General features: G+C 39.2%; 1 protein-coding gene and 1 long non-coding RNA gene across 2 annotated transcripts in view; both read right to left on the bottom strand.

Moving 5' to 3' along the window:
- EFCAB3 (EF-hand calcium binding domain 3) overlaps nucleotides 1-8,174 on the bottom strand; it is a 143,737-nt gene extending 135,563 nt beyond the window's left edge. Inside the window, exons 1-3 of the mRNA XM_027872970.1 lie at nucleotides 8,102-8,174; nucleotides 6,732-6,785; nucleotides 5,200-5,304 (exon numbers count right to left, since the gene is read on the bottom strand). Of these exons, the coding sequence (XP_027728771.1) occupies nucleotides 5,200-5,304; nucleotides 6,732-6,785; nucleotides 8,102-8,174 (232 nt within the window). The remainder of the gene's footprint in view (nucleotides 1-5,199; nucleotides 5,305-6,731; nucleotides 6,786-8,101) is intronic.
- Nucleotides 8,175-9,899: 1,725 nt separating this feature from the next.
- On the bottom strand, nucleotides 9,900-15,376 carry LOC114050829. Its single transcript, XR_003570083.1, has 3 exons — nucleotides 15,363-15,376; nucleotides 13,603-13,656; nucleotides 9,900-9,934 (listed from the first exon to the last, which is right to left on the bottom strand). It is a non-coding gene; the product is annotated as an uncharacterized LOC114050829 (long non-coding RNA).
- Between the last annotated feature and the right edge of the window lie 765 nt (nucleotides 15,377-16,141).

The following is a 16,141-nucleotide window of genomic DNA, read 5'->3' as shown; positions in this document are numbered from 1 at the left end:
TTGGCTCATATAATCCTAATTGTTGACTCCTTTTCTCAAGGGCATAGGTGTCCCAGAAACATTTTGGTGAGTTCTCATGGGCATATTTCTAGTTGAATCAAAACAAATTGTGATGGTGGTGGTGTTTTTACAACATATAACTTTGGAAATTAACATAAAATAACATACTACAAACCATTACAATTACAAGGCACTTTATACTTTTCAAAGCACTTTGACATTGATTATCTCATACCTCATTTAGTTTGTGTATGGTAATTCTTGAACTGAATGCAGATATTTTTTACTAAGAAGGCCTCCCAAATAATCATGGGGCACATAAAAAGCACATTCCTAGCTTATGTACCAATCTGAAATATCTTATAATTTTCAGGTTGGTTGTGATGGTTGCTATATGGTTGTTGTTGATGATGATGATGATAGGTAACATTTACATAGTATTTACTATGTGCCTGGCACTGTGCTAAGTGCTTTACAGTTATTATAGATGTACACAAAACCCCTGCAAAGTAGGTGCTATTATTATTCCCATTTTACAGATGAGGAAATTGACAGACATTGACTTGCCCAGGATTCTGTAGCTCGTAAGCATTTGAGGCCAGATCTGGACCCATGTCTTCCTGTCTCCAGGCCTAGCACTCTATCAGCTGGGCTACCTTGCTGCCTCAAATGTCTGGTTTGATCCTTAGCGATAGTTCAGCCAAACACTGATGCATGATACAGGAATGCTGGGGGATGCTGTTGCTTCCTTCTCCTCCACATTCCCACTGTGTCAGTACAAGAAGGAGCTAAGCAACTGAGGATGTAATGTGTCTGCTACTGCTTCAGAAATCCAGAGTCACAGTGGATATTAATGAATCTTGACTGCTGCTTTATGTCTCATTTGCCCCCTCAAAAGGGACTGAGACGGGAGTTTTAGTTGGTGTCCTTGGCCACAGCCAAATGAGGGAGCAGCCTTAAATGCCACCAGTGTGGTGAAGACCCTGGGCAGCCTATAGAGTTTCAGCTACTCTAAAGTATACTTAACTGTTTGACTCCAAATTAGCCACAGCTGTTTGTAGTATGAGAACCTTTCTCTTTAATAATGCTGTTTCCTGCTTTGATGAAAAGGCCTCCATTACGAGGCAGCACTGCCCACAAAACAACAATAGCAAAACCAAGCCTGTCTACTCTCATTGCCTCCAATTTATTTACTCTCATTTCTCTACCCTTTGCAGTCTGGTTTCTGATCTTATTATTCAACAGTGACTGCTCTCTCCAACATTAGCAATAATCTCTTAATCGACAAATCTGATGAGTTTTTCTCTGGCCTCACCCTTTCTTCAGTTTTATATAGCATTTGATACTGTCGACCACCTTCTCCTCCTGGATATTCTTCTCTCCTTTCTAGGTTTTTGTGACATGGCTCTGTCTTGGTTCTCTTCTGACTGCTTCCCAGACCTCTTTAATGACTCTTCAGCTATACCTACTTCCCTAACTGTGGTCATACTCTACAAGGGGCCTGGCTCCTTTTCTCTTCTCATCTCTTCTCTTTCTACAGACAGCAATCTCATTAGCTCCCAATTGTCATTTCTATTCAGATGACTCCAAGACTTATAATACCAGACCTAAATTCTCACCTGAATTCTAATCTTGTACCATGAGCTGTTTAATGGACCTCTAAAGTTGAGTGTAGCCACCCATCTTTCATACAGCTGTGTTTCTGTCAAAAATACTGCCATTCTTCTAGTTACCCTTGTTTGAAACTTCAAGGGTAAGTCATACTTGACTAGTCACTTGCCCTAAAGCTGCATATCCAATTCTTTGACAGATTTTGCTATTTTCTACCTCTCTGACATTTTGTCATATCTGATCCTTTCTCTCTACTCCCCTAGTTCAGGCATTTATGACCTCTTGCCTAGACCAATGCAAAAGTCTCCTAACTTGTTTTCAGGCCTCAGTCTCTCCTCTCTTCAATTTACCCATTACATAGCTACCAAGATCCTAAAGAGCAAATCTGATCTTGTCATTTGTTTACTCAATAAACTCTAATGGCTTCCTATTCTCTCTAGGGTCAGATACAAACTCCCCAGTTTAGTATTTAAAACCTTTCACAACCTGGCTCTAACCAATTTAGAATTATACATTATTCCCCTTAATGTACATTCAGCCAATTTGGCCATCTTGCTGTTACTCACTTGACATTCCATTTTCTTTCACCATGCTTTTGCATAAGCAATCTTCTATGTCTGAAATGCACTATACCCATGGGAATCCTTTGTCTCCTTCAAAGCTCAGCTCAAGCACTACCTTTAACATGAAGCATTTTCTGATCTCCCAGCGGCTAGTACTTCCTCTCTTCCCAGCTACCATTTACCTTGTATTTATTCTCTATGCTTATTTATGTACATATGGTGTCTTCCAGGAGTGTATAAGTTCTTTCAGGACAGTGACTGTTTTATTTTTGTCTTTGTATCTCTGATGCCTGGCATAGTGTCCAGCACATACATAGGTATTCAATAGATGCTAGATGAATGATTGAATGTGTCGCAATTGAAATTAAGGTAAAACTGAGGCACAAAGTTCTGAGCACATTCAATTTATCAGGCTAGTAGTAACCAATAAATTGGTCCTCTTGGCTCCTCAGTCAGCCAAAAGACCACAAGGTAAGGCTTATTAGCCTTCACACAGTTTCAACCAGTACAAGAGAACAAAGAAAAGGAAGCATCAAAATAATACAGTTGGTTACAAAGTTTGAGGTAACATAGATGATGGAAAACAATATGATTGAATGGTAGTCTGGAATGCAGGGCTAGCAACAACCCCTCCTTCCATCTTGTTGCCAGGGAAAACTCATTGGTGGTGTCCACCCCTGCATGGCTAGTTAGTGTCACAGCTAGACTTTGTTGAACGACAGCCAGTGTTGCAGAGAGAACAGATTTCCTGGCCCCCACCTGCATCTTGAGAGGTTTGTTAGTGAGGTAACAGATCTCTCTTAATTATACATAGGTATGAAAGTTTAGTAAGGTCTCCCTCATTGTGCATGGGCAGTAAGATGTGTAAAGGCTCAATATATTTCTTTGAATTAGGGTGATTAATGGGACAACTTATTCAGAAAGGAAAGCTGAACTTCTGGACTCATGAACTTCTGAATTTAACTCAGAGACAAAGAAACATGGCTCAGGCAGTTACAGAATGAAATAAATTACAGGGTAGAATTAAATATAAACTAAATTAGTATTTGATTTTCTCAAATGATAGGAATGATTGGTGGCCCTTGTGGAGACCGTTGCTGGCACTAAGCAGAAGGTCCAGTATAGTGGAACAATGAATTTGGAGTTGGAAGATGTGAGTTTTTAGTACCGGTTCTGCCACTTACTAGCTATGTGACTTTGGACAAGTTGCTTAATCTCTGAGATTCAGTTCCTTCAGCAGTAGAATGGGTATCATAATCATTGCACTATCTCACTTAGTTCTTTGTGAAGGACAAATATAAAGTTCTTTGCAAACTGTAAAGCATTATATAAATGTAAGGCAAGAGTCTACTCAAATTCTCTTTCTCTCTCATTCTTGACTCCTCGCCCTCAACATTTATATCTATTTTCTTGCCAAGGTCTCTTGATTTTTACTTTCATATTATCTCTTATATATGTTCTCCTCTCTCTGCTGACATTGCCACAGCCTTCGAACAGGCCTTCATCACCTCATGCTTGGATCCTACAACAACCAGTAGATTGATCCTTCTGCCACAAGTCTCTCTCCACTCCGGTTCCTCTTTCACTTAGCAGTCAAACTAATCTTCTTAAACTGAGGTCTGACCATGTCCAGCCCCACACCCCATTTAATGAATGCCACTGGCTCCCTATCACCTCCAGGATCAAATATAATTCCTCTGTTTGGCATTTAAAGCCCTTCATAACCTACCTCTACCCTCCTCCCACCCTCTCCAGTCTTTTTATATTTTACCTCTTCACTACCTACTCCACAACCCAGTGACACCAGCCTCTCTACTATTACTCAAACAAGTCACTTCATCTCCTGACTTTGGGCATTTTCTCTGGCTATCCTCCTACCTGGAATTCTCTCTCTCTCTCTCTTTCATCATCATCATCATCATCATCATCATCTCTGCCTCTTGCCTTCCTTCAAGTCTCACCTAAAATTAACAGCTTCTGTAAGAAGGCTTTCCTGATCCCTCTTAATGCTAATTCCTTTTCTCTGAGATTATCTCCAATTTGTCCTGTATGTATCTTTTTTAATTCATAGTTGTTTGCATGGTGTTGCCCCCACTAGATTGTATGGTCCTTAAAGGCAGGGACTTTTTTTCTTTGTATTTGTGTTAAAATTGTATTTTGTTCTAGTCTGCCTGACCCTATCCCCCACTTTTAGTTAATATAATAAGTAAGTTGATAAGTAGCCAGTATAAAGTAACAATAACCAGAAGTAAGATTGCAAAGGGGAAATCTAAAAGTCACTTATAGACTGTCCACAGATTGTTTGCAAACTGTCTTATAAATTAACTAAAGTAACATCCTAAGATTATGTGCTAAATCAGGAGAAGCCAGCTAGGCCTTCTTGTAAGAGCCCTTTGATCCTGCTAACTGTCCATGGTCTGCAAGCCTAAAATAAAGCTCCAGATATCAGCAGTAAGACCAGCAGAGAATATCAAATGTAGATAACTTTTGAGATGATGTGGATATATTAATGAACTAACCCTGAGGTAGCATGCATATATAATCCTATAAAAATGAGACCCCAATCTCCTGCCCCACAAGCACTCTTCTATCTCCATCTGGGTCCATGGTGCCTGAGCACTCCCAGCTCCAATCTGTGGTTCCTCCACCACCCCAATCCCTTCCCCATGCTGTCTACCTCTGTGCCCCATGCTGCTGCGCCGTTTATCTCTACTTTTTGTGCTATTTGCCTGTGTACTCTCTGTGCTCTTATTAAAGTGTGATTGAAACTTTGCTCCTTACTTACTGCAATTATGATCTTTTCTGGTGAGCATCCGAAGAACTGGGTATGCCTTAACCCAGAGGGACCCCCTTGTGGTCCTGTTCCCTTATTCCATAAATGAATTAGCAATTCAGTATCCCCAGGGCTTAGCACAGTGCCTTGAACATAGCAAGCACTTAATAAATGCTTACTGACTTCATTCACATACTTCCCAAGCTTCTCAAATCTTATGGTTTTCTGTAGAGCACAATATGAAAGACTCACCATTCACTGGCAATTGTTTCAAAATTTCCTTTAGTTCCTCATTCGTGAATTTGATCCCCATATTTTTCAGAACCACATCCAAATTATTGGCATTCACCTTTCCTCCTTAGGAAAAAGGGGGAAAATGAAAAATGAGAATAAAGTAATATAATGTAATAATGCTTAAGTATGAAAGGTACCAACTACTCTCTATGTCTATGTTTCATAATTCTTTAAACTAAAGAAACAAGACCTATTCAAGCACACCCAGTAAATGTACTAGAAGTTCATAAATAGAACCTGTCCGCTTTACCTTGGTCCATGTAACTATTTTATTCCTCAAAAGATAAAGCTATAAGTTGTGAAGTGAAGTAGGGTTTGACAGTCCATTCTAAAAGAATGGGCATATAGATGTCACAGTGGAAAGAGTGGAAAGAGTGCTGGGCCTGGAGTCAGGAAGACATGAGTTCAAATTTGGCCTCATACATGTACTATTTGTGTTGGTATCTAGATGGTACAGTGGATAGAACACTGGGCCTGGGATCAGGAAGACTCATCTTCTTGAGTTCAAATCTGATCTCAAACATTTACTAGCTGTGTGACCCTGAACAAGTCACTTAAATTGTTTGCCTCAGTTTGCCTCAGTTTCCTCATCTGTAAAATGAGTTGGAGAAGGAAATGGCAAATTACTCCAGTATCTTTGCCAAGAAAACCCCAAATGGGGTCACGAACAGTGAGACATGACTGAAACGACTCAACAACAAGAGGATCTGACCAACAAGTTTGGCTTGATTTTTTTGGTTCTTTAAGCATCAGATTAACTGTCTCTGCTATCAGACATAGCGGCCCACATCTGTATCCCAGCTACTGGGGAAGCTGAGGCTTGTGGATCCTTTGAGCTCAGTTCTGAGCCTGTGGTAGGGCTAAGCTGATAGGCTTCCACTCTAAGTCAGGCACCAAGAGGGTGAGTGCTAGGTAGAGGTGGGGCTTCAGGCATAAGCAGGGGCAGGCCATCGAGTCAGAAACAGAGCAAGGCGAAACTTCTGGGCTGATTAGTGGAGTTGGGCTGGTGAGTGGCTGCTGCACTTCCAGCCTAGGAGAAATAGAGAGACTCAGCCTAAAAAAAAGTTTTGGCCAAATTCACTACAGAACTGTCTCCCATTTATCTCACTGTCTCGCATTAAAACCTATAATTTAGTTGTTCAAGTGAATGTTTGAAAATGTGAAAAAATGAAAGGGAATATGGGACTTGCTAGAAACAACATACAACTGTTAATGATTTGCTCCTATTCAGGTATAACTAAAGAAACGTAAAGTCTTTGTACAGAAATGTCTGATGAATAAAATCACACATAGGGGCTCACTCCTAGACAAGAAGTTTCAGAAAGGAGGGGGCCATCTCTTCTCTAAATTTTGCATTTACTCCAATGCCTAGCACAGTGTCCTGCACGTAGGAGGAACTTAATAAATTCCTAGCTGAGTAGCTAGGAAATAAAACTGACAGTCTAAAATAGGAAAGACCAAGACTTCTTAAAATCATTTTATTTGCTCACCTTTAAAATTCTTCAAGGCTTCCATCACCATCTCATGATTCATCTTTTCATGAACTGTAAGATAAAAAGCACAATTCAGATTACTCAGGTAGTGAAATGAGATTCCATCATTGAATAAACATTTATAGGCAGCCTGCTATATGCAAGGCATTGTGCTAAGAGTTAAGACAGTCTCTGCCTTCAAGGAACATAGTATCTATTTGGAAAGATAGACAGATGTCCAGAATACAACATAGAATGTAATAATTTCCATCTGAGAGGTACAAAGTATTATGAGAGCTCCTAGGATTCGAGACCTAAAGCTCGAAGTGACGTAGAAGTCATCTGGTCATTTTAACCATCTCATTTTACAGATGAGGAAACTAAGGCCCATAGTGGTTGAGTGACTTGCCCAAAGTCATATAGCTAATCAGCCTCGATTTGAACCCAAGTCATCTGACTTCAAAACTAACATGCTTTCCATTGTGCTGGAGCAATAACTAAAACCCATAGCACCTGATATTTCCAGGCAATATTCCAACCACATACTGATGAGGACTCATCCTGCTTAGCTTCTTAGATGAGATGAGACGATAGTAAAAGATCACTTCTAGCTGGGGGAGAAGAGCAATGCTTACATACAGAGGAAGATATGACTTGAACAAAGATGAGGAAGAGAAAAAGCACAGGGCATATTTAAATAATAATGAGTTTGGTTTGAACATACCTCAAAACAGGTCCTAACCCCACCTTACATATACCCTCTGCACTAGCTAAACTGGTTTACTCACCATTCCCTCAGTCAATTATTAGCCATGTGCCTTCCTCTCTTTGTTATTATTATTCTGACCTCCCTTCTTAATCTCATTCCCAAGAAGCTCAAACAATTTGTCATGTAAGGCCTGTCATGTAAGGCTTAATTCCTTCTTCTCCTCCATGAAGCCTTTCCTGACTATTGCAACCATAGGGACAGTTCTACTTAGGCTAAAGTCAACATAGAATTTATATTGTCCGAATCATTCATTTGTTACTTATCACAGGCACTACGGTGTTGTTAACAATCTTTCTATGAAGGGGCAGCTAGGTGGTGCAGTGGATAGAGCACCGGCCCTGAAGTCAGGAGGACCTGAGTTCAAATTCGGCCTCAGACCAAGCACTTGACACTTACTAGCTGTGTGACCCTGGTCAAGTCACTTAACCTCAATTAAAAACAAACAAAAAAAGTCTTTCTATGAAACATGGTATAGTAGAACAAGCCCTGAATTTAGAATCAGGAGAAGCTTGAATCACATGGGTATGAATGGAACATGGTTGGTACTTTATAAATATTATTGAATGGAACTGAAGAAATTTCTCATATCCAGGCCTATTCTCTTAACACTAGAACTCACCATCAATTGGTAGATGCTGCTTTAGCTTCTCAAGTTCCTCTTCTGTGAATTCTATGCCCATGTTTCCCAGCATTGTGTCTATGCTATGAGGATCAATCTTTTCCTCTAGGGAAAAAGAGGAAAAGTGAGAGACAAAAATGAGGAAATGAATGTTTCCTGAAGGTGAAAATGTCACTGATGCCTACACATTATCATTTCCCATTTCAGTGGGGAAATAAGTGAAGATAACTGACATGTATTCAAAGGACTACAATCAAAAATTAAACCCATTCCTCTGATCTTGATTCAAGAGAAATGACCTAAAGCCTATTTTGTATGAGTAACTAGCATATTCTTTTTTTGACCAGACCTGTAATTTCCCTGTTATAGGAAACTCTTCCAGTACACTTGTTCTGTCACTTAAAAGCCTATGAGAGTGGTCTGGGCCATGGAGAGGCTAGTGTCAGAGGATCACAAAATTAGATTTGAAAAAGACCTTAGAGGCCATGGAGTCCAACCCTTTTATTTTACAGATGAGGAAACAAAGGCACAGAGAGGTGAACGACTCACCTGGGATCAAACAGATAGCAAGTATATGAGGCAGGATTTGAACCCAGATCTTCGTGACCTTAAGGTTGGTTCACTATCTTTTATGGCAATCTATTTCTCTAATAGTGTATACAAAACAAATAGAGAAAGTAGATTTCACAGTGTAATAGAGAGAGAGCAGGACTTGACATGAGGACACCTCTAGCTCTGTCACTAATTTGCCCTGCAACCTTGGTCAAGACATTTATCTGGTCTAATCCCATTTCCAGATCTAAAGATGAAGGCATTATGATCTTCTCCTAGAACTTTTCTAGCTTGAAAATTCCATGATTTAACCACTTTGGCAAAAAGGAATTATTGATTTTTTTGCCTAAATTATTAGATTGGGTCTTTATACTGACTAAATTAATTGGATAAGTATCAATTCCTCAATTTTCTGTCATGAAGACCTAGAACTGGATTGTTTCCACATTGGGAACAGGAATCAAATTATTTTCTGAAGTTCCTAAAGATGATCTATAAATGCAGATATATTAAGTAATAAGTAATAAGATACAAAGATCTCACTAAAAAAAATCGGTGAGTTGGCTTTATTAAGACAATTATGGGAAAAATTTGTTGTTGTTCAGTTATGTCTGATTCTTCATGATCCCATCTAGGGTACTCTTTTCTTAATTAAAAAAATTTTTTTGGCTAGGCAATGGGGTTAAGTGACTTGCCCAGGGTCACACAGCTACTAAGTGTTTTTTTGTCTTAGGCCACATTTGAACTCAAGTCCTCCTGAATCCAGGGCCGATGCTCTATCCACTGTGCCACCTAGCTGCCCCCCATCTAGGGTATTTTTGACAAAGATACTGGAGTGGTTTGCCATTTCTTTCTTCAGCTCATTTCACAGATGAGGAAACTAAGGCAAACAGGATTAAGTGACTTACCCAGGGTCACAAAACTAGTAAGTGTTTGAGGAGGGATTTGAATTCAGGTCTTCTTGACTCTAGGCCTGGTGCTCTATCCACTGCACCACCTAGCTGCCCCAGGAAAAATACGAGGAGGTTTTTAGATATCAAAAAGGACCATAAGATCTAGAGCTGTAAAGGACTTGGGCTCATCTATTTAGATCTTCCAATTTTACAATGAGAAAACTAAGACCCCAAGAGGCAAAGTGTCTGACCAGCATCACATGGGTAGTAATAGAACCAGGATTTGAAACCAGGTATTTTTCACTGTGTCTCCTTACCCTAAGTTCTTACTCACTTTTAAAAGTCTTCAGAGTCTCCTTCGATTTATCCTGATCTATTTTTCCATCAGCTGAAAGAAAAGGAATAATCTGAGACCCAGAGGCAGTGATCTCCAGAGACAGTGATATTATTGATCATGACCAAAATGGCATGAAATTCTGAAACCATAAAACACAGTCTAGCACGGTGATGATTTTTCATGATTTTCCCCAAAATGTAATTCTACTTTTCCTCCATGTCATCTGAGATGATGGAAGTATCCTTTCCTTTACTGTAGCTTCTTCTCTCTAATAGAATATCAAATTCCCCAAATAATTAATTAGAAAACTTACTCTAGAAATCAAAGTTGTGCTCTGAGGAAACATCTCTGGATCCCAAATCCTGCCTTGAATGAGACATTGTAGGAAGATAGAGAGTACCTCCGTTGGCAAAGAGCAAGGAGAATCTACTACTTTTCCCTTTCATTCTGTGGACACAAGCTTTTATGTTGCCCAATTTCTTTTAAAATAGAAAAGTGCTTTCTAAAAATAACAAATTCACCTTAATAGTGGTGATAATAAGGATAGGGGCTGAAACTGTGATTTCATGAGTACAAGGAATACTTTATCTATATTAGAGAATTTCCTAGAGGTTAAATGACTGGCCCAGGGTCACAGTATGTATCAGAGGTAGGATTTGCTAATAGCAAACACATCTGTACACATGTATACATACATGTACATATATATCTCATATCACTTACTAGGTGCTAGGCTTCGTGCTAAGTGCTTTACAATTGTTATCTCATTTGATCCTCACAACAACCTTGGGAGGTAGGGGCTATTATTATTCCCATCTTACAGGTGAGGAAACTGAGGCAAATAGATGTTAAGTGACTTGCCCAGGGTCATGTAGCTAGGGGGCAAGGGACAATCTGAACTCTGTTCTTTCCTAATCCAGGCCCAGAGCTCTCTCCACTGTGCCACCTAGCTGACCCCATAATTCAGTTCAATTCAATTCAGCAAACATTTATTAAGTGCCTCCCTAATTATGTGCTGGGCACTGTGACAAGTGCTAGAAATACAAAGAGAGGCTACCTACCCTCAAAAAGCCTACAATCTAACCTAAATAACCTATGTAATGTAGTGGGCATACTTTCATTAATGTTGCTAAAGTCCAGGGAACAGGAAATGTATGCTCTGTTGTTTCTGTTCCCATTTTTTTTTTTTGGCTGGTAAGAATTGAACTGTTGTTTTCTCAAGTTCTCTGTAGAATGGGATGTGGTTGGAATTACTGGGCCATTATGGCTGAACAGCACAATTACGTGAACAGAAAAAATGAGCCACTAAAAAAGTGCCTGGATCTTTTTCTTTATTGTTTTGTCTGGATCTGTGATTTCTTCTGTATGGAATTCCTTCCAGTGATGTTTATCAATCAATCAATCAAACAAACAACAAGTATTTATTAAGTGCTTACTATGTTCCAGGCTATCAACTTCTCTGCAACTTGTAGTTTAGAGTTGCCTGTGGGCAACCTCTGCAAGGTCATATGTCTTGCCCATGGTTGCACAGCTAGGATGTGTCAGAGCTAGGTCTTGAACCCAAGTTGTACTGATTTTAAGGTTTCCCCTTCCTCTGTTTACTACTCTAGAATGTATCTCTTTTATTTTCATTAGCGGGTAAAAATATTCCAAGTGGGTATATATGCCTTTGAAAAAAACCAGAAAAAAGAAAAAGGGCCCAAATCAGGAGAGGCAGTCTGGCAGAAATGCCCTAATTGTCCCCTCTTGTATTAAAGATAGCTTTATGTCTTGGCTGATCTGGGAATGTCTGAGTTTTTAACTAGCATCACAAGAGGCAGTGCTATTCCAAGTCAAGTCCTTTACAGGACAGCAAGTGTGGATTGATTATTCCAGGCCTAGTCTTTTAAAGGGCCATCAATTATTTTGTGAACCAGGTGGAGGTAGCTTCAGAGGGGAAGAAGAAAGTGGTACTGGCAGCTAGAACCAATAACTTGAGAGTCTTAGATATGTCTTACTGACACCAATGTGAGATAGAAACTGCCTCAAGTTACTCGCCTGTTCCATCCATCTTCCACACAGCTACCAAAATGATAATCTTAAAGCACAGGAATAGTCCTCCTCTTCCCCACTCCTTTGCCTACTCACTCCTCTGACCAATCAATTTCACTGGCTTATTTCCTTCTATGAACATGTGAAACTCTTCTACTTGGAATCTAAAGCTTTTTGAAATCTGGTTCCAAACTACCTTTTCAGTGTTATTATACATAACCCTCCTTCACACACACTGTGGTCTAGTCAAGATGACTTTTGTGGCATTTTACACGCAACATTCCATTTCCTGTCTGTGCTTTCACGCTGGCTGTACTCCATACCTGGAATGTTCTGTTTGCTTATCTCTACCCCTTAGAATCTCTAATTTCCTTCAAATCTCAGTTCAAGTGCCATCTTTTACATCAGATTTTTTCCTGATCCCTCTAGATCCTGGTGCCTGTCCTAGACCCCCAAAGACCTTGTATTTATTTTGCATATATATGCCATGACTAGAATATGCCTCATGGAGCATGTGAGATAGGATATCTTTTTACTTTTGGATGAGTCTTTCTATATCCTTTTAAAATTTTTTTGTTTTATTTTTCCCAGTTAACAAAAATCTATTTTCCTTTTCCCCCATTTTCTCCTTCCCCCATTAGGAAAAACAAAGAAAAAACCCTTGTATATGACAAGCAACATTTACAACCAACTATTGACATTCCCAAATTGAGTCTGAAAAATGTATAAACAGCAAGATTTGCCCAAGTGCGTGTCACTAAAGCTGTTGTTGTTGTTTGTCCTTTGTTCTTGAAGAGGACCATGACATCAGGAAAGTGATGCCATGACTTGCAAATAAATTGGATTTAAGTGAGGGAAGGTTGTACAAAGTCACCAGCCTCACTTTCTCCTCCAGAGCCATCTGGGTCCAGTGGCAAGATATGGATAAGGGAGACTGGAGGTGCCCCTCCCTACCAAGTGTGTGTAGAGAGAGACAATGAAAGGAAAGATAACTGGAAGTAGCATGAAATGTGTTCTCATGTCAACTTTGCCATTAAAATAATTAAGACAAATTATAGTACCTCACAGGTGATAATGATTAAAATAATACTTAGCACATATAATGCTTTAAGGTTTGTAAAGTACTTTATATGTTATCTCATTTGATCCTCACAATAATCCTGTGAGGTAAGCGTATAACTATATGAAAGATCTAATTTTTTTAACAAGGTATTACCCCCTCCCCCACACCTTTTCTCTAATCCCTGTTAGAGATCTTGGTACAGAAATATCAAGTATTTCAAAAGTAGTCTCCCATTTTAATTTTTTTTTCTTGATAATATATAAGTTTTTAAAAAATCCTAATCCCCATATTGTGTCTACTGATCAATATCCCAAATAATCATCAATCTTTCACTTCAGTGTTGTGATTTTTTTTGTGATAGAGTGAGTCACATCATTTGGCAAAACTGAAAAGAATATTCATCTATATAAAATATGTATATATGTAAACACATACATATATAAATGCATACATAGAGATAGATAGCTAGATAATACTTGCTACAAAGACACAGAACTGTAGACATCCATCCACACACAGATGGTTCCAAAAAAGAATTTAAGGTCATCAGATAACACAAGCATCCAACTGATATGATGTTATAGGGTACCTGTGTTATGGTTCTTCTGTAGGGCTTTTCACATACCTTTTACAGACTTCACAGAGTCGATCAACTTATTCAAGTCTACATTTCCATAATCTGCAACACAAGGTATAGTTTACACTCAGTGGCCACATTCGGGAAGTCACAGATACAGAGAAAAGTTCTGAAGTGGGTTGAACTTATACAGTCTAGATTTGTATCCTATTTAGCCCCACACTGATAAGCAGAGCTATCAGTCTCGTGGGTAATCACATATTCTTTAATGTATTTCCACTAATTTGGCTAGGTGGTACAGTGGATAGAGCACTGGGCCTGGAGTCAGGAGGACCCAAGTTCAAATCTAATCTCGGACACTTACCAGGTATGTGACCCTGGGTAAGTCACTTACCTCATTTGCCTCAGTTTCCTCAACTGTAAAATGGAGATAATAACTGCACCCACTTTGCAGTGTTGCTGTGAGGATCAAATGAAATAACTGTAATTGTAAAGCACTTAGGAAAGTGCCTGACAAACTATGTACTTGTTTTGTTTGTTTGGTCATTCAGTCATGGCTGACTCTTCATGACCCTGTGGACCATATGTCTATGGGGTTAGCGAGGATACTGAAGTGGTTTGCCATTTCCTTCTTCAGTGGATTAAGGCAAACAGAGGTTAAGCGACTCGCCCAGGGTCACACAGCTAGTAAGTGTCTGAGGCTGGTTTTGAATTCATGTTTTCTTGACTCCAAGTCCAGTGCTCTATCCACTGAGCCATCTAGCTGCTAATTCAACTTAGGAAACACAAAATAGATTGTAAATGATGTTTAAAAAAATTTTTTTTTGAAGTTTAGAACAATTCCTTCACTAAAATTTAATTTTGATTGCTCCTTATGGTATAGAGCAATGCTGGCTTTTCAGAAAAATCTGTGCTCATAGAACACAAGCTCTGACAGTTTCAACCAAGGTTTAGAACATGGACCCTAGGATCGATTGTGTACCTCTTGTTCAAGCCATAGCCTAGTTAAGTTTGGAGGGATTTACCACCAGAGAACTGGCTATCACATGATGAAAGAGTCACAGAAACTAACTAAATTGGGATGGTGCTATCCATATTGTGATCTACATTAAAATCACAGATCTTTTTTCATCATTGAACCATTAGGACAACTATATTACACATTGCACATAATCTTATTTTAGACCTTGTGATGAACAGAAAATGGTGTTAAGACAATAAAATAGATCATCTGTCTTCAGAAAAAGTAAAAGCTACATCAGTTATAAGGAGAAAACACAACCCGTGCTTTTTCATAGCAATTGTAGATGGTTTCTAGCATAATTAGAATCCAAGTTATTAATGTTGGGAAGTTTAAAAAAAATGTATCATCATCATCATCATTATCGCTAGCATTTATGTAGCCCCTACTCTGTGCCAGACATTGTGCTGTTTTACAACTATTATCTCATTTGATCCTCATATCAATCCTTCGAGGCAGGTGCTAGTATTATTTCCATTTTACAATGGAGGAAACTGAGGCAAATAGAGATTAAGTGACTTACCCAGGATCACACAGCTTGTAAGTATCTTAGGTTGGATTTGAATATGTCTTCCTGACTCCAGGTTGAGCAGTCTTTCTACTGCGCCACTGGCTGCCATAATTTTATGAATTATTTTATTTTATTTTTTTGTATTCTCTTCAGCACTTAGCACCACAGGCACTCAATATTTGCTGATTTATGGCTAAATGTGTTTTTGAAATTCTTCCATATGAGCCCAAGCTATCTTGAAGATTAATGTGGCTAGAAGCGTGTCAAAATACTCACGGTCAACTGGTATCTCTTTCAGTAGATTCTCTAATTCTTCATTTGTGAGCTTGACTCCCATGTTTCCCAGAATGCCATCCAGGTTATCGACACTGACTGTCATGCCTTAGGAAAGAAGGAAATACAAAAAACAGGAATTCTTAGCCATTTTTACAGATATGAAGACTACTACCTATGTTTGAATATTGTTATCTCCAATTTTTGAGTGAAATGCAAAGGCACAGTAAGATTTATTCAAATGTGCACAGAAGGGATAGATGTTGATGAGGAAGTCAGGCATAAAACTTGTCCCTCTAATCCACATAAATGGGACCCAGTTAAAGGGCAGAAAAAAGGTTGTGGTCGAGGTTTCCATGCCTTGACTGACATTTCCATTGTTAGCCTCACAAAGACTTTTGGTTCCTTTCTGGGCTCAGTGCCATAACTAGAGAAGGACCAGGGAGCCAAATAAAGGAGGCAGAAAGAACACTTTTGATCTTGTGCAGCATAGAAACAGTAGAACACAACACCTAGTTAGTAAGAATAATTAGTAAAAATAGGAAGCTCCCAGAGGGTGAGACAGAATAAATTGCCCTCACTCCATGTGGCTGCCTGCCCAGAAGTGTACCTGAGCATCTTTCTCCAGTGTCCCTTCACCCCCCCTTCCCCACCTTAACTCTTGCTTTTCCTTTACCCTATATATCCATTCAGTTGCCAAGGTTTGTGAACTCTGTACAGTATCTTCATAGCTACATAATTATCATCCTAATTCAGACCTTTATCACTGGTCTCTGGGGAAG

This window comes from Vombatus ursinus, unplaced genomic scaffold (genome assembly GCF_900497805.2).
Source record: "Vombatus ursinus unplaced genomic scaffold, bare-nosed wombat genome assembly UNPS02014801.1, whole genome shotgun sequence".
Lineage (NCBI taxonomy): Eukaryota > Metazoa > Chordata > Mammalia > Diprotodontia > Vombatidae > Vombatus > Vombatus ursinus.
This window is presented reverse-complemented; position numbering and strand designations above follow the sequence as displayed.